Source organism: Balaenoptera musculus, chromosome 7 (assembly GCF_009873245.2).
Source record: "Balaenoptera musculus isolate JJ_BM4_2016_0621 chromosome 7, mBalMus1.pri.v3, whole genome shotgun sequence".
NCBI classification, from domain to species: Eukaryota; Metazoa; Chordata; class Mammalia; order Artiodactyla; family Balaenopteridae; genus Balaenoptera; species Balaenoptera musculus.
Genome location: NC_045791.1, coordinates 103,194,330 through 103,219,375, shown reverse-complemented (window position 1 = coordinate 103,219,375; position 25,046 = coordinate 103,194,330). Strand labels below are relative to the sequence as shown.

At 40.4% G+C, this 25,046-nt stretch overlaps 1 protein-coding gene across 8 annotated transcripts in view; it reads left to right on the top strand.

The window, feature by feature from the left end:
• The window catches only part of PID1 (phosphotyrosine interaction domain containing 1), a 240,655-nt gene extending 216,101 nt beyond the window's left edge, over positions 1-24,554 (top strand). For all 8 annotated transcript variants that reach the window (XM_036857187.1, XM_036857186.1, XM_036857183.1 and 5 more), the window contains exon 3: positions 22,368-24,554. In XM_036857187.1, coding sequence (XP_036713082.1) covers positions 22,368-22,844 — 477 coding nt within the window. In that variant the 3' untranslated portion in view covers positions 22,845-24,554. The remainder of the gene's footprint in view (positions 1-22,367) is intronic.
• Positions 24,555-25,046: the final 492 nt, after the last annotated feature.

The window sequence follows — 25,046 nt, the reverse complement described above, 5'->3', positions numbered from 1 at the left end:
GAGATACAAATACTGAAAAGAAGATAATCCTCTGTAGAAGCAAAAAGGGGCAAAGAAATTAAACATGTCATTTACCAAGGAAGAAATAAAAATTGCCAATTAACATATAAAAAATTAATCTTACTTTCAATCAAAAAACAACAGGATAACATTTTTCCTCTGTTAAGCTGGCAAAGTTACTAAAGATGATGATCACCATTGTTGAAAAATGTCTAGTATGCGTAAAGTGTCTCATACACAGCTATTGGGAATAAAAATCAGCAAAGTGTTTCTGAAAGGCAATTTTAAAATATACATAAAAATCTTAAAAACGTTCATATTCATTGCTGCCATAGTTCTACTTCTAGGAATTTACTATAGGCAAAGTGTCTTCTTTTGCATTGCTAATCCCTTTGAGAATCTGATTAAAGTGATGACTCCTCTCTTGGAAAAATGCAAATGTACAATCAAGTTTGCATTTAATTTCTCGGGTCACGTGGTGAGTGCCAAACTCCAGTAATATGACCATATCCTATATTGCAATATTAATTTTGCAGAAACCCACAATACTGTTACTTTAAAAAATTATAAAGAATTCATAAAACAAAAGCTGTGAGAGTTCATATTGAAAGTATGTTTCATGTCTAAAATTATAAAAATAAAACAAAGTAAAATCTTCCATTTATAAAAATTAAAAAATAGCATAGCACACATTATGATTTTAATATATGTCATCAGCCACTGCTTCTACTCTTCCCTTTGACTCCATGGTGCTGGTGGGATTTCAGCCCCTTCCTGCCCTGGTTAGCACCCCTGAGTGGAGCATTCAGCATCAGTCTTTGGGTTGCTTCTCTCCTCTGGCTAGGGCCTTGGAGTTGCAAGTGTTGCTTTGTTTCCTCTTTCCTAACCAGGAGAAGTATATATAGGAGAGAAAAAATAAATGCCAGCCCAGGATGCATCTAACTCCTCTTTGCAATTGAGAGACCTGTCCCTTTCAGAGGGTCCCTTCCTCTAGGGCAGGAGTCCCCAACCCCCAGGCCACAGACGAGTACCGGTCCGTGGCCTGTTAGGAATCGGGCTGCACAGCAGGAGGTGAGTGACAGGCGAGCGAGTGAAGCTTCATCTGTATTTACAGCTGCTCCCCATTGTTCTCATTACCGCCTGAGCTCTGCCTCCTGCCAGCATTATGGTGAGTTGTATAATTATTTCAGTATATATTACTACGTAATAATAATAGAAATAAAGTTCACAATAAATGTAATGCACTTGAATCATCCCGAAACCATCGGCCCACCCCAGTATGTGGAAAAAATTGTCTTCCACGAAACTGATCCCTGGTGCCAAAAAGGTTGGCGACCGCTGCTCTAGGGCCAAGGGAGGGTTGGCAAGACCATGTGGGTAGGAACAGATCTTGGTAGTAAAGAGGGTTGGGATATGTTCATAGTGCTATTCCAAAGGGACTCTTAGGTCAGGGGACTCTCCATGACTTAGGTCCATTAGGAGGGTTTTTTAATGAGGGGAAAATCACTAGATCCTATTCCATGTGGCTTCAACTCATTCATTCACACCCAGAAGGAGACTAGATATAAAAGCAGCACTCCTCATATCACAGGCAGAAGTAGTCTGCCACCATAGGGCTCACCCTAAAAAGCAAAATCTGTTTTAAGTCACAGTATATGTCATAAGGGGACCTTTTGGTTTCTTTATATCCCCAATCTTAGTATGCAAAGTCTACTGCTTTTTTATTTCCTCTTGTCGTTGTACCACCTCTGGTTGAGGTCTTGCTCTAACAAGTAGAGCAGAGTCTTGAAACCAAGCCATTAAAAACTCTTTGTTCAGGCACTCGAGCCAAGACCGTATAGCATCTGAATGCAGAGCCTATTTTGATTCAAAGGAGTGATATGAGAGGCCCTTAACAGTTGAGCTTTGAATCCGGATTGCCTGTGTGACCTCTGGCTCAGTGACTTAACCTCTCTGTGTCTCAGTTCCACTGGGAATTGGGAATGATAACAGTACTTATCTCACAAGGCTACTGATAGCTATCACTCCATAAATGTTAGATGCTATTATTATTTTTATATTTTGGATAAGGCTCCTACATAAATAATTCAAAGTCTTAATAAGTTTATTTTAACTTAATTTCCTGGTGACATAAAACTGAATATTATCTCTTTTTTTTAAAAAAAAATTCATATTGTGTTTATTTCTTTTTTTCCTAATCAGATTGTTACTTAGTGCAGTACTGGCTTTAATGAAGAGGATTATGCTTTGTTTTGTTTTTTTCTTGTTGTTTTTTCTTGGGTCAATAGGCCATCCATACTCGGCTAAACCGGGGCCCAAAGTGATTAGGACAGAAATCGCCTCCCTGCCTGCCCTTCCCTAGTGTCTGAGGGTTTCCCATTTGGAGCTGGAGTTGGATGGAAAAGTTTTCTTTGGGTATGTTGACCAGAAAAGAAGAGGGTGGCCTGATGTCTGCTTCTGGTCCAGACCTTTGGCCTGGATTTGAATTCTTTTTGCTGGAAGAGTGAAGACCAGATAAAAATATCAACTCAAGAGAAACCACATGACTCTGGGTGCAGAGTGTAGCTGTGTGGGTCCAAGTGACCCAGGGTGGCCCAGAATAGGCAGGTGGCCCTTTTCCCGGGTTGGTTCTAACCCTGTATGGTTCTGGAAGCCCATGGCTGAAAGCTGGGCAGTGCCCTTGGCCCGAACGTTGGTGTTCCCTTCTTGTACGTGAAGGGAACACCAACGCTACATTGTACATCTGAAACACATGATATTGTACATCATCTATACCTCAATAAAAATAAATAAAAATAAATGAATTCCTTTTAGCATTCACACACACAAAAAGCTTTGCAGGAAAAGAATTTTAGGAAGTTGGCGGAGTGTGTACGTTTATGTATTGGGACTAAGGTTTGACTGGTGGGAAAATGTAGCATCACTCCCAGCTTGTTTAGTTTTTTACTGAATCTGTTTGTTCAATGGAAGGAAACATCGCCTCACTGCCATGTGGGTCCTGGTAGGGTGGGTAGGTTTTTTGATGGAATCAGTGAGAATCAGTGAGAAGCCCATTTTCTCCTTTAGCCCCTGGATTGAACTGCCACCAGGCCAAGCAAACTGACTGTGGACAGAGACGGGTGATGTCGAGTTTGATTTAAGCTGTTGGCCCTTGAGGAAGGCAGTGGAGGCCTTCCTATCACAGAAGGGGCCTCATCTGCCAATTCTGTGATTGCACAAATTCGGGGCGTGTTAAGTGACTGTGCTGCGGTTTGCTGCTCTTGGCCTGAGACCCAGAGACTAAGACTGATGTGTCCTAGGGGGGTAGGGCTGGCATCTTGACTTGGATTTGAGACGTTTGCCGTTTAATTGAAATCTCCTCCCAGCTTCCTGAAACTTCCTCGTAGCTGCGTTCGGAAAAGGAAGCCTTCCCCAGCCTCTCACTTCCACTCCAAACTCTGGTCTCCATCTTTTTGTTCCTTGCGCAGCCCATCCAGGCGTGCGGGTGCTCATGGTACCTTGTGAACATGTGCATAAGTTTTGGGAAAAGCACTGACCAAACAAGACAACACTGCCAGCTGTGATAATAGGGGCCTGACAGTAGAGAAACCTTGAGCAAATCAAGAGAACCACCAAAACAAACAAAACCACCAGCAGCTCCTAACCTCTTCTGCCGGCTCCTGTTCCTTTAAACCAGTGAGTAAGGACAATTAATTTTAAAAGACCCTTAAATATCAGGTTGGCTGTATTTCAGGTTTCCTTGATATCTTCTTTATTTTCTCAGGATACCGGTCATTCATTTTAGTCATTGAATTGTTATTAATTATTATTAAATGATCATTCATTCGCCATTACAAATAGACCAACACCAAAAAGGAAAAGAAACTCTTCACATGAAACTAGCATGAATTTGAAGAGTTTGAAAATTATAATGCTATTATGCCATGGAAACGTTGGAGGTTAAGGAGAATTAACTGACTTTTTTATTCCTTTAATATTTCATGGGCTCAAGCAGTGTGTAGTGTGCTGTTAGTTAATACGACACACATCTCTGCATTCTAGGCGTCTACACTCTAAAGTGGGCTGTTATTATCAATTCCTAGACATTTTTACACAAGGCAAAATGGAGGAGCCTTACAAGAAGCACAGAGAGAGAGTCCTGGGAAAGAGAGGTGCCAGGACCTCCTGAAGGCACAGCCTCTCTGCCCTGAACTCCCTGACAGTTCAAGCCAGGGCACTTCCTGTGCGAGGCTAAGGATGGCCTGTTCTGTCAAAGAGATGACGAGCATGAAGATTCATCTCATTGTTTTCCCCAAGTATAAGCTGGTGATGAAGGGGTATCAAGTGTGACTTCCCTAGTCTACTTCCCTTCAGAGACTTCACAACTTAGATTCTCTGTAGAATCACTCTTATGGAATCACTGTGTAGAGTCTGAGAGTTGGCAGTAATTGAGGAACATTCAGGGCTATCTCTAAAGTAAGGAGAGGGGATGAGGAGAAGCAGAATTTGTGGGGTGTGAGCAGGGAAGAGACGACAGGTGGTGGTGGAGTGGTGGATCCGACCTGTATTAGTCAGGGTCCTCGAGAGAAACAGAACCAACAGAATGTGTGCGTGTGTGTGCACGTATCTAGATCTAGATCACATGATCTCTATTTACGTGACCCTTGGAAAGAGGACATTCACCTATTTCAATCCAGGTTGCCTCTTCAAAACTGTTCGTGGCATGAAAGTTTTGGACTACTATGTAAGAATGCACAGGGAGGAAGGAGAGGGCGTGTAGATTAGGCTGTGATGACAATGTCAATCTCAGTGACAGCTTATCCCAGCATCCCCCAGAGTCAGTCACAGTGGTCTTTTGTCCAGGACCCAGCTGGCCTCTGTCTGGAACATACCAGATAAAGACTAATAGATAGACTTATTTATATAAAGACCTTTCTTGACTTACAGTGGGGTTCCATCCTGATATACCCATTGTAAATTGAAAATGTCATAAGTCAAAAATGCATTTAATACAGCTAACCTACCAAACATCGTAGCTTAGCCTTGCCTACCTTAAATGTGCTCAGAACACTGACATTAGCCAGCGGTTGGGCAAAATCATCTTAAAAAAACCCCTATTTTATACTAAAGTGTTGACTGTCTCATGTAATGTATTGAATATTGTACTGAAAATGAAAAACAGAATGGTTGTCTGGGTCCAGAATGGTTGAAAGTGTGTCAGTTGTTCACCCTCGTGGTTGTCTGGTTGAGCAGGGGCTGCGGTGATTGCTGCTGCCCGGCATCACGAGAAAGAATCATACTGCAGGTCTGGAAAAAGAGTTAAAATTCAAAATTTGAAGTACAGTTTCTATTGAATGCATGTCGCGTTTGCACCATCGTAAAGTCAAAAACCTGTAAGTCGAACCATTGCAGGTTGGGGATCCTCTGTGTATTATATATATAATTAAGAGATTTATTCTAAGTAATAGACTTATGAGAATTCCCAAGAATTGCAGTTGGCATGCTAAGTCCCAGGAAGGCTGATGGTGTAGTTCCAGCCTGAGTCCAAATCTAAAGGCAGGAGAAGACCAATGTCCCAGCTTGAAGACAGTCAGTCAGAGAGAGCAAATTCTCCTTTACTCCACCTTTTATTCTATCCAGGCCCTCCGCTGGATGGGGCCACCTACATTGGAGAGGGCCGTCAGCTTTACTCAGTCTAAGGACTCACACGTTAATATCCTCCAGAAACAATCCTCACAGACACACCCAGAGTAACGTTTGAGCCAGTGTCTGGACACTCCAGGACCCAGCTGAGTAGAAAATTAACTGTCACACCACCTTCCTGGTAGAACGAGGAGGGATGGGCTGAACCAGCACCAGCTCTCTCAGTGACAGGGCTTTGTATTTCTGCACGTCCATGGACTGTCCTTTAGATCCCTTTAGATCTCATCACATTAAGCATCTCAGCCTCCCTGTTGGGCTGGTGATGGAGAGAAAGTGAGAACATGGCACTGGAAGAATAGAATGCACTCAACCAAAAACAAATCAATAAGCCAAGACCCATACGTAAGATCCAGTGAATTTACAGGGAAGATTTTCACCTTTATAAGGAGATACTAAAACAATGAAAGTTGTTTTTTTTTTTAAAACAGGTTTCCTGCTTTCCTGGCCTGAATCTGTGAGTCATGGTTTCTGTGTCTTTGCATTATGTGTATGAAGTCTTCAGGGTCTAGAGAGTCAGACAAGCCCCTTTGCAAAGGGCTTCAAAAATTATGGACAGGACGTTCTCCTTGTTCTCCCTTTGCTGTCCACACATATGTCCCTTCCGATGCTGTTCACAGGTCTCCACCTCGAGTCGTCAGGCTGCATTTTCTGTTGATCTAGGCTGATGGCCTCCATGGCTCTTTGTTTCTGCTGAGCAAATTGGGGGAAGTGGTCCTGAATCTGTCTATTGGATGGTGATTGTACCTTTTCGCTGCTGGTACTACTGAAATAGAATGGCTGAAAATAAGACTCTGACCGCTGAGCAGGTGCTTCTTGAAAAATAGCAGAAGAGCTTCTTGCTTTTCCTAAATCCATCAAGATTTGAAATGTTTGCTCCAGTGCAAGTGCACTCTTAAAAATAAATGTACTTGCTGAAGTGGTCCTTCATCTCGAAATGATCCTATGATTCTGCTTCATTCTTTATTCTTATTTTCCCAGTATTCAAAGAGAAACTTCCTTCTTTTTTTTCCTCTCAAGAATATACTCATCACCTGTGACTTTAACAAGACACCCTTCAAAGCTACAATACATAAGCCTCTATATTATAAGTATTTGTTTCTGTATTTCTAAATATTTGGTATCACTCTCCTTTCTTAAAAAGAAATCCAGTAGGAAAATCCTATAGGATTTTTTTCAATGTGATAATTTTGGTATAGAGACAAATAGCAACAATATTATCAAAGAGTTAGAGAGCAGGAAAGCTATGTTCCCAAGATAAGTTTTAACTAAGAACGTACAATTCTGATGATGCTAGTGATTGAAAATGATCTTTGCATCATGCATTGGTTTCTATTTGGAAACAGAAGGTAAATATGACATTTAAAGCTCTTGAGTCATTACAGATTTGATTGCTAAAGGTATTGCTTGCTTATGGAAGATAATTTAACCTGTCACATGCCCACTTAAATCCCTGGATTTAGGTGCACCAGTACGATTAGAGTAGAATTTGTCACGTGTCACTAAGCTAGATTAATTCAGTCAGCATGAGGGGGTGGATTTTGATCACAAACTTACCCTTCCGGAGATGGACATTGCTTAGTCAACTACATATGCTCATAAAAATCTTTTTATTTTCTACTTAAATTAGCGTTGAGTCAGGGGCACATATACTCATTTATCTTCTTTTAAATTTTTTAGTATGAAATAATTTTAGACACAAAAATGTTGAAAAGTTATTATAAACTACTTCTATATGTATGATTCTAAAATGTTTATTTACTTGATCATTCATTTCCCATCCCCCCTTTCATGATAAGAGATGATGCCCCTGTACTTCGGGGTGTAGTTCCTAGAAGCTAGGGTATTATCTTATATAACCATTCTTATATATCCTTATGTCTATCTATATATATTTATATATAAGGTTACTCTCTTATAAAATACCAAAATCAGAGAATTAACATTTATACAGTACTATTATGTTATCTAAAGTCCTTATTGATATTTTGAAAGTTGTGGACTAATGTACTTTATATCAAAAGAAAAATAAATGATGGCCCATGATGCAATCCAGGATTACATGACTGGTCTCTTTAGTGTCCTTTAATCTAGAGCAGATTCCCTTTTTTTTCCCTTCTGTCTTTCTGACCTTTTTGTTTTTGAAGTTTAAACAGTACCCTCTATTTGGGTTTGTCCAACATTTCCACATGATCAGGTTCAGGTAATTAGCAGGGAGGTCACAGAAGTGATGCCGTGTCCTTCACAGTGCACATTACTTTGTCACTTGCTTGTGATGGGGTCTGCTAAGTTTCTCTCCTGAAAATTGACTACTCTCCATTTGTAATTACTAGGCGTCTTGTGGGGAGATACTTTGAAGTTATATAAATATCCAACTTCTCAGCAGACATTTAGCCCCTTGTTTTAGCGTTCATTGATGATTATTCTTGCTTGAACCCTCTGTTACTACGGTGGTTGCCAAATGGTGATTTTCTAATCTCATCATCTCTACCTTTATTAGTTTTTACTCTATTATAAGAACTTTTCTTCTCTCCCATTAAGTTTATCTATTTATATCAACATTGACTCGTGGAGTCTTACTTATTTTGTGGGTTGTAATCATTACTATCATTATTTATTTTGATGGTCAAATTGTCCTCAGTTTGGTTAACAGGAGTCCCTTTAAAAGCTGGTGCCCTGTCCTTTGGACATATTTCTGTCATTCTTTGAGCACTTTCCTACTTTCTGGCACACATATTTCAAGATCATCTCATACTTTTCAAGTGCCAGCTCTGGAATCAACTATTTCTCTAGGAAGGGCTGGTTCCTTTCAGTGGAGAATGATATTTAGAAACCAGGATTTGGGTTTCAGGTGTGTGCCTTGCTACTGGCATGTCACTGCTGCAGAGTCTCTCAGTGGTCACTGCTGAGAGAAATAGGAGTGTGTGTGTGAATGTATGCATTTACACACCAGCACACTTCTGTATCAGTGTCAATGTTTACTGCATATACAGCAATATATGAGAGTGTCTGTTTCTTCAGAGCCTTGCCAGCACAATGTGAGCCATACTTTTTAATTTTCACCAGTCTGATAGGTGAGAAAGGCATCTCCGTGTAGTTTTAGTTTGCATTTCTCTAGTTATGAGTAGACCTTTTACATAACAATCAGGTAAGACATATTCTAGGAGTTACGTTTAGTTTTTTACAAAATGTGTAAGTGTTGTAGCTGACCACACATTTTTAAGTATATAGCAAATATTTCCATCATACATTTAAATAGTTGCAAAGGATTTAATTTTGATCAAATTTTAAATACTGTAATTTTAAATACAATTGCTACATGGCTTTTTAAAATGTAGTCAATATAACCTAAATACCAAACCAGCATCTGTTTATTTTTTTATCTTTATTTATTTATTTGTTTGTTTATTTATTTATTTATTTTTTAACATCTTTATTGGAGTATAATTGCTTTACAATGGTGTGTTAGTTTCTGCTTTATAACAAAGTGAATCAGCTATACATATACATATACCCCCATATTCCCTCCCTCTTGTGTCTCTCTCCCACCCTCCCTATCCCACCCCTCTAGGTGGTCACACAGCACCGAGCTGATCTCCCTGTGCTATGCGGCTGCTTCCCACTAGCTAGCTATTTTACACTTGGTAGTTTAAAAAATATCATGAACAAGCTCTTCTTTAGCAATCATAAACTTTATCACATTTCATTCCTGGTCTCTAATAACCCTTCTATTTCCCACAGAATGTCATCCTAATATAGGTAAGTGTATGCTTGAAAGTCTTCTATTTATTACCCTGTGAGATGACATACACTGTTGGATATTCAAATCAGAAATCTCATCCCATACCAAACTTTGCTAATAATTTCAGGGAAACAAGTAATCAGAAGGCACAAGCAAAATCAGCTGACATCTGGGACTGTCAGTGCGTCTCTTTCAGTCCTTTCTTGCTGCATCAGAGACAGTCTAGCCCAAATTAACATAGAAGATACCTTATTCTATATGCCGTTTTACTACTTACATAGAATTATGAAACATCTCCATTTTATACTTCGTTACATAGCCTACGAGACATTTTCCTGGAAGCCATGTGCCATAACTCCAGCACAAGCAACTCTAGGCAAACAAGTACATCCTACATAAAGTATTCCATAGGTAAGGACTTGCCTGCTAGCAAATAGCAGGTCTGCTGTTAACAAGTTGATGAGGAGATTATTTCTCTCTTTTCTAGGGTCATCTCCCCTCTCCCTGAAGAAAGGGAGAGAATGGATTTCAGAACTGCTGTTTAATCATCTATTTCCCACTCTGTCACATGTCCTCTGATATATATCACACACACACACACGCACACACACATATATAGGGTTGGCCAAAAAGTTTGTTCGTTTTTTTTCCCGTATGCTGGCTCTAGTAGCACTTATTTGTCTTTAACTTCATTCGAAACAATTTTGTTAGATTGTATTGTGACAGCTGTCATATCAGGGTACATTTAAAAAAAAACTTACCAAGATTGGTGAATTTTTGTGTAGCCATTTTAACATTGAAGATGGAAGAAAAAAAGCAACATTTTCGTCATATTGTGCTTTATTATTTCAAGAAAGGTAAAAACGCAACTGAAATGCAAAAAAAGATTTGTGCAGTATACGGAGAAGGTGCTGTGACAGATCAAAAGTGTCAAAAGTGGTTTGTGAAGTTTTGTGCTGGAGATTTCTCGCTGGACGATGCTCCACGGTCGGGTAGACCAGTTGAAGTTGATAGCGATCAAATCGAGACATTAATTGAGAACAATCAACGTTATACCACACGGGAGATGGCTGACATACTCAAAATATCCAAATCAAGCACTGAAAATCATTTGCACCAGCTTGGTTATGTTAATCGCTTTGATATTTGGGTTCCACATAAGTTAAGCAAAAACAACCTTCTTGACTGTTTTTCCACATGCGATTCTCTACTGAAACATAATGAAAACGTTCCATTTTGAAAACAAATTGTGATGGGCAATGAAAAGTAGATACCGTACAACAATGTGGAACGGAAGAGCTCGTGGGCAAGTGAAATGAACCACCACCAACCACACCAAAGGCCGGTCTTCATCCAAAGAAGGTGATGTTGTGTATATGGTGGGATTGGAAGGGAGTCCTCTATTATGATCTCCTTCCGGAAGACCAAATGATTAGTTCCAACAAGTACTGCTCCCAGTTGGACCAACCGAAAGCAGCAGTCGACCAAAACCATCCAGAATTAGTTAACAGAAAACACAAAATGTTCTATCAGGATAACTCAAGACTGCATGTTTATTTGCTGACCAGGCAAAAACTGTTACAGCTTGGCTGGGAAGTTCTGATTCATCCACCATATTCACCAGACATTGCACCTTCAGATTTCCATTTATGTTGGTCTTTACAAAATTCTCTTAATGGAAAAAATTTCAATTTCCTGGAAGACTGTAAAAGGCACCTGGAACAGTTCTTTGCTCAAAAAGATAAAAAATTTTGCAAAGATGAAATTACGAAGTTACCTGAAAAGTTTAGAAGGTAGTGGAACAAAATGGTGAATACGTTGTTCAATAAAGTTCTTGGTGAAAATGAAAAATGTCTTTTATTTTTACGTAAAAACTGAAGGAACTTTTTGGCCAACCCAATGTATATATAAATAATTGACATTTTCAAAAATTGTTTTCTAAAATATAATACATGTGTAAGTTAAAATATTTCTCTGGTTTGAGTTAGCCTTACAATTAGTATGTATATCCATTGGTCAGAACAACATGAATATATTGCAAATTTTGATAAATAATTATAAGTAAAAAGGTAGTTTTATTAGAAAACTAACTCAATGAAATGGATGAGATGATTTTTTTAATTGAAATTTTTATTGAGAGAATCGATTCACATGCAGTTGTAAGGAGTAATCCAGAGAGACCCCATATACATTTCACCCAGTATTCTCCAATGATCACACTTTGCAAAACTATAATTTAATATCACATTCATACAATCCACCAATCTTATTTAGATTTGCCCAGTTTTACCTGTACTCATTTATGTGTGTATGTGTATTTAGCCCTATACAATTTTCCTACATGTGTAGATTCATGTGTCTATCCCCACAGTCAAGACACTGAACAAGTCCCTCACAATAATGACTCATGTTTCTCTTTTATAACCACCCCCCCCCACCACCATTCACCTCCATCACTAACCCCCGGCGACCACTAATCTGTTCTCTATTTCTAAAATGTTTTCATTTCAGAAATGATATATAAATGGAATCATGCAGTATGTAATCTTTTGGGATATTTTTTTCCACTCAGCAGAATTCCCTGGCGATTCATCCAAGTTGTTCCATGTATCAATAGTTCATTTTTTCTAGCTGAATAGTACTCCATGGAATGGATGTGTCACAGTTAACTGTTCACCTGTTGAAAGGCCTCTGGACTGATTCTAGCTTTGGGCTATTACAAATAAAGCTACCTTGAACGTTCACGTAAAGGTTTTGTTTGAACATAAGTCTTCATTTTTCTGGACTACTTGGTAATTCCATGTTTAGTTAGCCTCACAGTACCTCTCTTGTTTCAAACCTCCACTGGCCTTCTATTAAGAGCTCTAGACTTGTAGCCAGTAGATTGGTGTGTTTATTTTATTACCTTCAACCAAATGTTGTCTCTACGTTATTCTTTCTAAATGTTTAGTGCCTTTCCTGGCCCATTCCTAACAAGTTGTGTGCTAAGGAAAATGAATTGATAAAGTGCTATAAGGACAAAAATTGGTGACATTTTTTTACCTGCCACCAGTGCTTGTCCCCTGAATCCATTTGTCAGGATAGCACACAGGCAGTGTGCTTCATACTGATTTATCATTTAGAGAATTTTCTCATTGTGAACATTTAAGGGCCTAGAGAGCTCTACTGAATTTCTCCCTTTGTGGTATATTCCACGCATTAGAAGGCAGAAGGGGAGATATCAGACCTGTCTCGAAATAAACTGTTCTTGTGCCACTGAGTAGAACAGTGGTTTAACCCTCCTTGGGCCAGCTCACCAGAAGGGGCCAGATGAGGGAATGTATGTTTTAATGTGATGTCATTTTTATTAAGTGACTTTGTCTTCCGAAGCACACTTCAGTGCCTTCTAGATAAATTGCTTCTGTCTTTGACGGTGACAATGACAATATTTCCAAGCTTCACACATCCAAGAGCCAACTGACAGGACAAATTGCACATTGGGACTGCTTGATAAATGCAAGATGGGACACAGTGTCTCAAGTCACTCTGCATCAGTGGAACTAAGCTGTAATATGAATAGCAGAAATAAATCTGTCACTTAAATTCCTAATTGTGAGACGCATGCTGTATTTAACAGCGGAAGCAATGTTCATCTCTTTGTTAGAATGCAAAAATAGCACATAATTATTTCTTGATATTGGGTCTTAGTAAATTTGCTTTTCCCCCCCATGATATACATTTACATAATAAAAAAGAAAATATATCTTCCAGTAAAATTTTTATTAATATTTTTATAGATTATATCAGCATAACCCATTCCAATACTTGGGAAGAACTGCTAAACAATAAAAAAAAAGTATTATCAATATGTGTGGACTTAGGAAAGCTACTGAAATAAATAAATAGCACTAAACAAAGGCATATGCATAAATGTGCTCCAGAGGATATGCATGTTAGAAAATCTACATTCTACTGCCAGCATTGTTGCTACTACTGGGAAAAAAATGAGTAAGTCTGTAAGCCTTTCTGGGTCATCACCATCCCCTTCAGGGATAACTGAAATGTGCTGTTAAAGTCAGAGGCAGGCTTACCCTAGGCAGCCAGGATCACCCCCTACCTCTTGGTCAGCCAACCAAGCCTGGCCAAAGAGGTATAAGGCAAAAGACTTTGAAGGATGGCCTTATGGGGAATGGCGACAATTGGTCCTCATCCTTGTCTAGCCATAGGACGGCTGCGTCTCCTCTTATCCTGATGAGGATGAGGTAGATCTGCCAAAAAATAGGCCCCAGAATGGTACCCAAGACTCACTCTGGAGAAGAAAACCGTAGTTTTGATCCAGAATCATCTGGGCTTCTTAGGAATGACTTAAAAGAGCCTGAAGGGCTGAGGAGTAGGACCTTCGAGCTATTGCAGTGAGAAAGGATGCCCAGATCTGCGGTGAACTGAGCCCAGGCCTCTCAGGCCGACTGCCCTGGTTAAGGGCTGTGCCAAAGCCTGCTCACCGTGGTGCCTGGCGCCTAGAGCTATTCCACATCTCTTGTCGTCTGGCGTGCTCTTTGACCCACAAAGAGCAGGGTAGGGGCACACTTAGCACGTGTTGACTATTTACTCTTTGGAATTATTCTTTGAAATAGGGATTGTTTGCTTTGTAAAGAACCATTTCAGAGTCCTTTAGGAATATGATATCTGAATATTAAGTATGCACTCCTGTCACCTTCTTTCAATTATTGATGCTAGCATCATAATTTAAATCCCTGAGCTATGCAAACACATCTCAGGTTAAGGGCAGTTTGACTCCGATTCCAACCTCCTTTTAGAATGTTTAACAAGTCCTGGTAGAGTGCCTGTCACCTTTCCATGTCCCTGACCAGACCTTGGTCTCAGTGTGGACACTTGAAGAAATGGCCAGAGAGAAGCAGATGACATAAGAATGAAAAATAGTGTCCAGATCCTCTTCTGGAGAAGAGATTGGAGTAGTGGAAAGAACCTTGGCCTTGTGGTGGAGACCTTCATTCCACACCTTGCTCTTTCAGGGACCAGCTGTGTGATTCAGGGCAAGTATCAGAATCATCATCTCTGCAACAAAGGGGTGGTGTTAGGTTGGTCTGAATGGCCCCATTTAGCTCTAAAAGCCCATAATGCTGATGATATACCTTTGAATCATTAGGAATTTATTACAATATAATTATCAGTACCTTGAGTTTGAACACCGGGAAAACTTGCTCTTTGGATCTCCAAGATAAAGGAAGAGACCAAAGAAGAGTAGAATAGATGCTGGGCAGCCTAAAACAACTTATAATTTTACTATGAGATTTCAATGAAGGCAGATTAGTTAGATGTGCCTGGAACACCCTGGGAGTGAAAACACAGGTGTCAAGTGAGGCCAGGCACCCCACCTGTCTAGTTGCCAGGGCAAATGTACCAGTGGCATTTTAGCTGCCGGTCCATCTTGTTTGGGAGGCAGAGTCAGCCTTGTATCTCCTACCTCCTTCACTTCCTAGCCCTCACTCACTTTCCCTCTCCTTTGACACTCTTCCAAAGACATTGACCTGCCTGGTCCTCTACCACGGTAACATCTCAGGAAGCCAAACTACAGTGAACGTAAAGTCTAATAAGCCTTCATGAGACACTGTTTGACCCAAGGAATAGACTCTAAATTGGGACTTTTTTCATCCCAGTTATGCCATATGAGAGGAAAGACCTTTTTGAACCCAAGAGAAGTTTTCCGATTCATCAAAAACATTCCCAGAGGCCCATGCATGTTCTCCTCCCTGACGCCAGACTTGCCTACGTAATGCTGAGTTCTGTAAACTCAGTCGTAAGAATCTTCTATGTAGTTGGAATGTCAGCCCCAAGAGGGCAGAGAGTTTTATCAATTTTATTCACTGATACACCTGGTTCCCAGTAGATGCTTAGTGAACGCTTATCAAATGAAAATACAGGTAAATAAATTTAATTTTCAAGCCCAAGGCTAATCAATTTCATTTTTCTCACAATAACTTCATAGATTTCACTGTACACAGTATTTATCCTTTAATATTGTCTTCATGGCTTAAAGCAGATTATACAAGTTCAAGGTCATGGTTAGCATTACTTCTGTCTTTGCATTGTGGATTGTTAGGTCATTGGCGTATTGGATCCATCCCCACTCTTCAAAGTGCTTAGTGGATTCTTGCTCCTCTGTGACCAGCCAGGAAGGAGTAGATTCAAGCCTACATCATAAATCTCAGGATTTTGTCCTTTCCCTTTTCTCTGAAATGTGCAAATGGGAATTAATGTGAGAGCAGAAGAGCGTGATTCTGGTATTTGGCCTACGAGTAAGAGTGACTTTTCTTTTTCTCATCTTTTGCCTTGTAACCCAAAAGCTATTGGGATTCCCAGTTACGTTTTCTCCGTCCTGTGTTTATATCATCTTATTTTATGTCAGCTGGGGAAAGGAAGTCTCCTACAGACAATGAAAGAGCAGCAAGATCTTTTATATCCCAAGAAAGGCCTCTGGAGAATCTTTGTTCTTGACGTGTCATCCCGGAGAAACCCCATAGTACACTGAACCAAAGTCAAGGCTTCCAAAGTTAGGAAGCTGGGCTTATCCAGCCTGGAAGGTGGAAGACCCCAGGAAACCAGGTGCTTGGGTTCTTACGTGATCATCCACTCCATCTCACATCTTCGTTTAGGGACCCCGGTATTACACCTTCCATCTGGCTGTCCAGTGTAAGGTAAGATGAGTCAGGGTCCTAAACAAGGGTTTTTCAGGCCAGAGTGAAATATGCACTGGCCACCAAGAGGAAGGAACGGAACGGTGCTGTCTCGGCCAGAAGGATGCATGACAGGCAACCAGGGTTTGTTTTGCATCAGATGAGAAGGGAATGGTGATTCATGAATGGAGAGCTGGCTGGGGTGTTGGAAAACTCATGGGTGGGAAGGAGAAATTCTGAGGACACTGGTCTCACCTGATGTGACGCTGTAAATGCTGCAGACACTCTGGCGGGCCCCTTGGCTCCGTGGCCTCTCTGTATTTTTACACGCCATGAATATCCTCGAATACTTTCTTCAGCTGGGATTAGGCAAAGCCGATTCACACACATTACAAACGTCTGTGTCTGGGCATCAGTTTGTGCCATTGAATGACACAGAGGGAAAAACTTTTCATTTTTCTTTGCTCTGTTTGTTTATTTCTCTCTGAATGATTCATAAGCTTCTTGCCCAAAGCCTGTGTCTGCAACCATGGAAAAGATGCCAGTATTTATTTCCAACGGGTTGTTACTCCTCCTGAAGAATCTTCTTGTCGTCTTCCAAGTCCCTTTCTCCCAGCACCTGGGGAGGTGGCATCTTGAAAAAAATTCTGTCTACCATTTTGGACACGTAGGGAACGATTTCGTGACTCTGTATTTCTCGTCTGCTTTGCGGCTCTGGAAAACTGCAACCCCTAAGGATGAGGCTCAGAAGGGACTTATTCATGTAGAAAACATTCACTTCTTTCATATTTTCATAGACGGGCAGGATCACAGGGTTCGCATTCACAGACCCTACATTGCTGCACAGCTGTATCCGTGGTGGAAGCCCCGAGGCGGCCTTGCACACTGGTCCTGTGTTCTCACTCATAAAGAGGATGTGCCTACAGAGGGTGTGAAAGCAAGTCTCCCACATGAGGAAGGCTGGCAAGAAGGGATCTCTATATACAGTTAGAGTAAATCCCTGCAAGAGTGTTGACATAAAAGGATACATGGATAAAGCCCTGTATTTCAAGGGTTTCTATTTATTGAGACACATGTACTCTGTGGTCCCATAACCACAGACGGCATGGCTGCATGCACAGCATAACTGAATCTTTCATATTTTGAGATAATTAATTTTTTAAAAAAGTTTTTACTCTATGTCCCTTGAAAAGCAGAGCCATAAGGCACATTTCTATTAAATTATATATATAAAAAATTAAAGAGAAATTCACTTTTTTAAAGCCTGAATAGTTTTTTTTTTTTTTCATTGACTTGTAGTCAACAATATGGGTGAATGCCAGACTCTAGAGAACTTAACGGGATCATTAGGATATCTGCAGGCAGGTAGTAAATAATTGACTTATTAGGGGAAAGTGCACAGAGTCAGGATTCTGGAACTCGGGCCAGTAAGGGTGATAGCAGGGCTGATTTACAGGGGTCATTCTGAGGGGAGAGTGTCTTGGTACATCATTTTATCATTTTGCATTCCATTTTCAAGGAAACTCAGAGATTTCTTTTTTATTCCATGTCTAAGGAAACTCTATTCAGATAATTCTTTTCCTGTACTTCTTTAAGAAGTACCAACTTGTTAACATTATTTTCTGTATTTATGTAATCTCATGGGATTTCAGACAAAGTTATCAACTCCCCAAAGGTAACAAAACAAAATTTCATTGATTTCCCAAGGTTCACCCAGTGGTATAAGTTAGACCCTCTGACTCATGTTCTGTGTTGGCCACACCTTACAGGAACCAGAGAGCAGTTCATTACCGGGACTGTTTAGGAAGGTTTGGGCAGGGTTAGTGCATTTTTATCAGAGAAGACTCACCTAAGAGCCTTGCCAAGAGGCTGGTATTTTCAAGCAGCAGGACTGGAGCTGCTATCACGGGAGAATCGGCGGTTCTCTGGCGTTTCAGATGCATGTTTGCTAATTCTGTGCTTGGAGGAAGGGCATGTCTGTCCACTACAGCCGCTGTGGCCTCCACTGCAAATCCCAGTTGAGAGGAGACATAAGTCGTGGTGCTCCAGCGAACACTTGGTGTGAACTTTGGCCCTTGTCAATATCGCAGTTGAGAGGTGTCATCACATAACCTGCTCTTAGCCCGTCTCCGTATGCAGGTTTAGGAATACTTTGCAAGATGAAGCTAATGGAATATCCAGGATTAGTGCTGGTAGAACTTGTTTATGTCTCTCTTTTCACAGAAAACTTTGGAAAGATGCCAGAAGTCTGCAGTTTCTTTAGATTAAAATTTTTTTTTCTTTGATTTCGTTGTAAATAGATTATACGTGTTTCTGAGTTTTAGAAAACAGATAATATACATATTATAAACATATAATATATAATAAATATTTGCAAAAAGTGTATAATATATATTTATATAAAACATATAAATATATATTACCTTATTTTTTTGTGTTCCGTTTTACCTGAAAAGTTTAGGTTTTTGAATCTTACTTTCTGCAGTTATAAAACAAGAATAAATTTTAAAGAAATGCCCAGGCATGGAAGGGAGTGTCATTTACAAAAGCACGAAACAACAGAATGCTATTCTTTCTTTGGGAGGACCCACTGCTTCTAGGGTGTTCATACAAAGCTAAAATTTCTCTTACAGCCCAAAGATGGGAAAAATGAATAAGTGGCTGAAAAGTGAAACTACGAGGAAATGACTCTCATCTAATAACAAAGTGGTCTAAGAATTCAATACCCCAGTACTACCACCCCATCTAAGGTTCTTGTCTTTAAAATCGGGTTAGTGATAATAATATTCCATCCTGACCTACAGGGTTGTCAATGGATCTAATGCATACAAAGTGCTTTTTACCTAAAGTGTGATACAAATGTTAGTTATTACTATTCAGTGTGTGGTTTGATTTGGCTGCAGATGTATATAAACAGTGATGTGAGACCTTATGCTTGGTGCGTAGTGTGTTGTTTAGGTGATACTAGTGAAACTGGGCCACTAAATAAATATTACTTTCCTAGTAACTTTAGTACCAAGAGATTACATCTATGTATACATTGAACCTCAGTGTTTAAAAAAATTTTTTTATATAAGTGTCTACATATAATTAAATAGCTTTCATTGTTGTCGTATTAAACTCTTTGAGCTATAATCTCTGCTCCATTCTTCTCTCAAGCACACTTCCAAAATAAAACTTTATTTCCCTTAAAATCTTTAGTTTTTAAGTAATAAATATTTGTGAGAGGAATACATTTTTTTCTTAGTTGTCAAAATTTTACTATTATTAAGTTGCTTTCCATTGGAGGGAACCATCAACAACTTACAATAAAGTTTTTAAAACTCATCCTTTAATTATATCATGATAGAAGCCACCGTATAATTTTTTTTAAAATTGTGTTTGTGTGTGTGTGTGGGGGGGTGTGTGTGTGTGTGTGTGAGAGAGAGAGAGAGAGATTAAAGCACATCAAAGGAGATTCCCTCCCTCTGAAGAATGTTTCTATCAAATATAACAAATATAAACATAGTTATTTCTAGTTTCCGGGGGGACAGTAAGAAAGAATACTTTTCACATCAAACGCTAAAACTAGTTTCCTCCATTTGCTTTTCCACTTCCAAAAGTAAAGATGTCATAGAAAGGAATGAGGTATTGATACATGGTACATCTTGGATGAACCTTGAAAACATTATGCTAAGTGAAAGAAGCCAGACACAAAAGGTCACATATTTTGTGATTCTAATTGTATGAACTATCCAGAATAGTAAATCCATAACGACAGAAAGCAGATTGGTGGTTGCCAGGGGCTGGAGCGAGGGGACGGTGGAGAGTAACTGCTTAATGGGGCCTGGGTCTCCTTTGGGGGTGATGAAAATACTTTGGAACTAGACAGAGCTGATAGTTGTATAGCATTTTGACTGCTAAATGCCTGAAGCATTTGACTGAAGCATACATTTTTAAATGGTTAATATTATGTGATGTGAATTTCACCTCAATTAAAAAAATAAAATTGTTAAAAGTTAATAAAGATATCATAAATACCATATACAGAAAGCACATTTTCAGTAAGTATTATAAGTCAAGAGCCTTATCTTGTGCATTTCCTAACAAAGCCATCTTTAGTATGTGACTCCAATCCAGAGTGACAAGGAGCTAACTATTCAACCAGTCGCCTTCCTGGGGAGTATAGGCACTTGCAGTGTCTCTCTGAGTATTTTCCCCCTTCAGTGTATTGCCAAGTATTGTCAGTTTCACCTCTGAATCTCCTTCCCATCTGTCCCCACTGTCCTTTCCCACTACCTCCACTCCTACGTCAGGCCACCCCCGTCTCCTGGTTGTGCTGATGCCACAACTTCCTGCCTGAGCATTCCACTGATAGGCAGCTCTCCCCGTCCATCTTTCTTCCTGGCATCTGTCAAGTCGTCCAAGTTCACAACCTCCATCAAATCCAGGTACCCCTTGGACTGTAGCCCCTCAGCGGCATTCCATCAAGAGCAGAGAAGACCTTACTCCTCAGAGTACATGCAAGGCCAGCTTTCAAAGTTCAGCCTGTTTTGATCCAGCGGTCATGGACCATCTGTCTCTTCTTCATGGCTGTCTTAGGCCAAATGTGTGGTCAGGCCAAAGTACCCCATGTGCCCAAACAAGTGAGGCCTTTCCCCAATGCAGCCCCTGCCTTCCTGCTCCTTCCTCCTCCTCACCATCTTATTTGCTGGGCTCCTATCTGGGTTTTGAAGCTCTGATGCCTTGAAATCCAATGACTCCCCTCCCAGAGGTGTTCCATGAGCACGGTGGGTGCCATCACTGGCTCTGCTAAATGCTCAGGGTACTTTGTGGTACCCTTCGCCTACCCTTTTCATGGGCTGCCTTGCATCATAGTTGTATCTGTGCATGTGCAAAGGGCTGGTGGTTTGTCCAGGACCACCCACCCGGTGAACTGAGGAGCTAGGATTTATTCGCATCTTCACCTGCCTCAAAGACGGTGCTCTGAACATATATTCAGCTACTTTCTTCCCACTGATTTTGGACCTCTCCATCCTCCCTCTCCCCCATGCCCAGCTGGCACATTGCCATTGTACGTAATAGATTCCTAATAAATATTTCTAGAATGGGCAGCACTTGTGCCTCTTTACTAAGAAGTCATCTTTTTAAAGGGACTAGCCAATGAACTCTTGTATGAGAGATAACCAAAACACAAAAAGATGCAGCAGGACTTAACGTCTGTGTCCTGAACTTTTTGTCTGTGGACTTTATTGTCCCACTAAACAGAAACATTGATTTGGAATCATCGTGGCTAAATGTCCTTGCTCAGTTCTCACCATTTCTCTGGACCTTCTTCTGGTCTTTTTTCCCTAAAATTCATAGCACTTACATCCGTGCCTCTAATTCTGAGCCAAATTACATACTATTTTGTGTTATTTCTTAAATGATTTCTTCAGTTTTATGTGTTTCCATAATGCAGGTGCCCAGTGGTAGAGGGTCTATCCATGTTGACAAGTGAAAAAAAACAAAAATGAGAGAATGAACATCTTTTCTTGGTATATCATAAACCAATTTTTTAAAGGACACTATCTGAATCACTTGGAATTATTTTTCTTTGCTTTACTATTGCCCGTCTAGCTATGTGATAAACCAAGGTTCTAATCTTAACCTATCTGTAGATCTTTCATTTTTTATCACTCTAACCAGATGCCCATCGGTTCAAAAATTGCTTAAACATTATCTTGGTGAGAAAACAATCATGTTTTAGGCCATAATTTAAATAGAACAGTTTTTGTGTCCTTGGCATTTGCTAGAAGCAAGTAGCTTAAGTGAAATCAGACATTTAGTGATTTGGAAAGAGAACCAGAGTGGGAGAAAAGTTTAATAAAGATTTTGTTTTTCAGATGCAACATCCTTTTGACTCCTTCTTATCATTAAATTCTGCGTGTGTTTGGTTGAAAATAAACTTCAAGTGGATTTATGGTGTCAAAGAAATGCCAAATTTGGAAAAGATCATAATCATTCATTCTAATTTGAGTTTACAAGGGAGCTGAGGGAGGGAGAGTAGTTCTCTAAAACTCGAATTTTTAAAGTTTAACCCTATTTTTAAATTTCAGTACCTTTGCCAAGGGGTCAACTTGTTAGGGAGAAAAAATATAAATTCTGATGACAGTTATTCTTTTAGGGAGCAAGAAAGATGTCTCTCCATCCTTCCAGGATGACGCCATGATTGTTTGAGAACATCAGTGAACAACGAGAACCAAGAGCCTACTGCTGACCTCTTCCTTTTTCTTCCTCTCTTCCTTCTGCAGGTGACCTATCTGGGTAAGGTCCCCACCACAGGCATGCAGTTTTTGTCAGGCTGCACAGAAAAGCCGGTCATCGAGCTCTGGAAAAAGCACACGCTAGCCCGAGAAGACGTCTTTCCAGCCAATGCCCTCCTGGAAATCCGACCGTTCCAAGTGTGGCTCCATCACCTCGACCACAAAGGGGAGGCCACGGTGCACATGGATACCTTCCAGGTGGCCCGCATTGCCTACTGCACTGCCGACCACAACGTGAGCCCCGACATCTTCGCCTGGGTTTACAGGGAGATTAATGACGACCTGTCCTACCAGATGGACTGCCACGCTGTCGAGTGCGAGAGCAAGCTGGAGGCCAAGAAGCTGGCCCACGCCATGATGGAGGCCTTCAAGAAGACTTTCCACAGTATGAAGAGCGACGGCCGGATCCACAGGAATGGCTCCTCGGAAGAGGTGTCCCAGGAATTGGAATCTGATGACGGCTGAGTGAACTGAGGATGCTTCAGCAAAGGCAGCATTGGTCAAGGAGTTCAAGACGAGCGATGAATAAGCAATGATTCAAATTTGGGATGAAAAGACTGCCAAATTATTGGCTGGCCAAGCTTTTTAAATTCAGAAGGGCAATTCTAAATCTAAAGAAATGTATTATTAAAGTAATTACATTGAAATCTGCTGCTGCTGTGACTATGAGGAAGGTGGGAGTGTGGATGGGGAGGAAAGTTCTAGACTCTGTTCTTCTTCTTCTTCTTCTTTTTTTGTTTTCTCATTTTCCAATGCCTCCCTGTAGGAGCTCTCCATGCCGATTTTCAGCGCTCTCAGGCAAATACACTGTGGCTGTTTATTTGATGGACCATCCCAACTTGCCTTATGAAACCCAACAAGAATGTTAGATGCCCCTATAGGATCCCTAGTTGTGTGGGGAGGTGGTGAGTGCTGTTGCTGGCGAGGAGGCCTCTGGACTAAAGGAACACCTCGGGCTGCTCCTGAGAGCTCCTCTCCCCTGGCTGGTTTCAGATTCTCTCCTCAGTAAGCAAATCAGCACAGCCATTATTGAGCTTTACAACTAACAACCTGATAGTTGGCAGTTAATTCACAGTTAAAGGTAATGCTTTTATTACATAAGTGTATCAAGTAGTACCCTCTTATTGTATTCACTTCATCTATCTTCTTAGAATACTTGCAGCTACTAATAGCCCCTTTCCTCCGCCTGCCCCATCCTCCCTCTCTGCCCTTCCAGTCTGCACCACCATCCCTACAGAGATGCAGCCTCACCCTACACTGCAGGACACCAAAAGGGAAGAAAATAACCAAGCAGATGAAAGAAACAATCAAACAGAGTGGGAGTTTCAAACTACCACCACCACCACAGATAGTTTGGAAAAAGGGAATGAGTTATCAGCGACTGAACAAGCTCCATGTGGGCTGTCCTTTCTTCAACCCCGATTTATGGTAACTTATTTAGTTGATGGTCCTTTCTGATGAACCTTTCATGGCAAGCTTCAAATCTGAGTTGGTATCACTAAGGAATCTTTGACCCATCACTCAACACTACACTTGAGTAGGAAACAAATGATATAAACCAGACTTATCTAGAGAACCTATGTCCATTCTAAAGGGAAATCTGACCTTCTTATCTTCCAATTGGATTGATCTCTTAGGGTCAGAGTTGCCAGTTTGTTTGGTATTTCTAATGAGAAATTCTCACTAAGAGAGCCTGAGTTTTCTCAGTTTGATGGATCTTTAAATATCATAAACGCAGAGAGTCAATATTGAATGACATTCAAAGTATTGGTTAAAATCCATGCATTTAAGGCCGAGAGTAGATGACCAGTTTTCCAGGAACTGCTCCTTTCTGAAAGTCTGTTTTGAATCCTGGGAATAATTTTAGGGGCACTAGGACACCTTACAGAAGCCTTAAATGAGAGTTTATTGAATCCAGAGAGCAGTGGTGTCGGCGTTTTGGTCTGTGTATCTGTGTGTCCATGTATGCGTTTGTGTGTGTGTACGTGTGCCCCCGAGTGTGGGTCCAGTCTTAAGGCATGTAGAATAAGCATGGAGTCATATTGAGGGGAATGCACCTCTTGGAGATATGCTTGCTGCTTCACAACAAATGTAAACTACTCTTTAGCATAAATGCATTCATTCTTTAATAAAAAATATGTTTGCATTAATAAAGCTGAGGAGTTTCATATTTTATATGTCGTTCCTTTTTTAAGTAAAGAAAACCTGAAGTACAAAATAGATCAGATTGACTAAATAGGGAATTCTCTCTAAAAATATGTTAAAACTTGGTCATCAATAACCCATTCCTTGACGGTGTGAAAAAAAAATCTTGTTTTATTTTCTAATGCTCTATTTATATGTAAAAATGACTGCCCCTTCATTGAGATGGTAACATGTCAATAATTGAAAGAGTTATTTAGTGTGGTGGGCTTATTTCAGAGGTGAGTCTTCTGGAATATTTTATAAATGATGGCTATTTATAAAATCTCACGTGCTTCTTGGGAGAACCTGCACTGAAATCGGGGAAGGTAAACACAGAATAAGTCCTTCTGACAGAACTGGTTAAAAATGTCTCCTTCAAGCCATGATTTCTCAGAACAGCCCCATTAATCAAGCAAGGCAGGTGGCCATGGAGCCTGTATGTCTTGAGCAATGCTCTTCATGGAATCGGTACCAAATATAAAG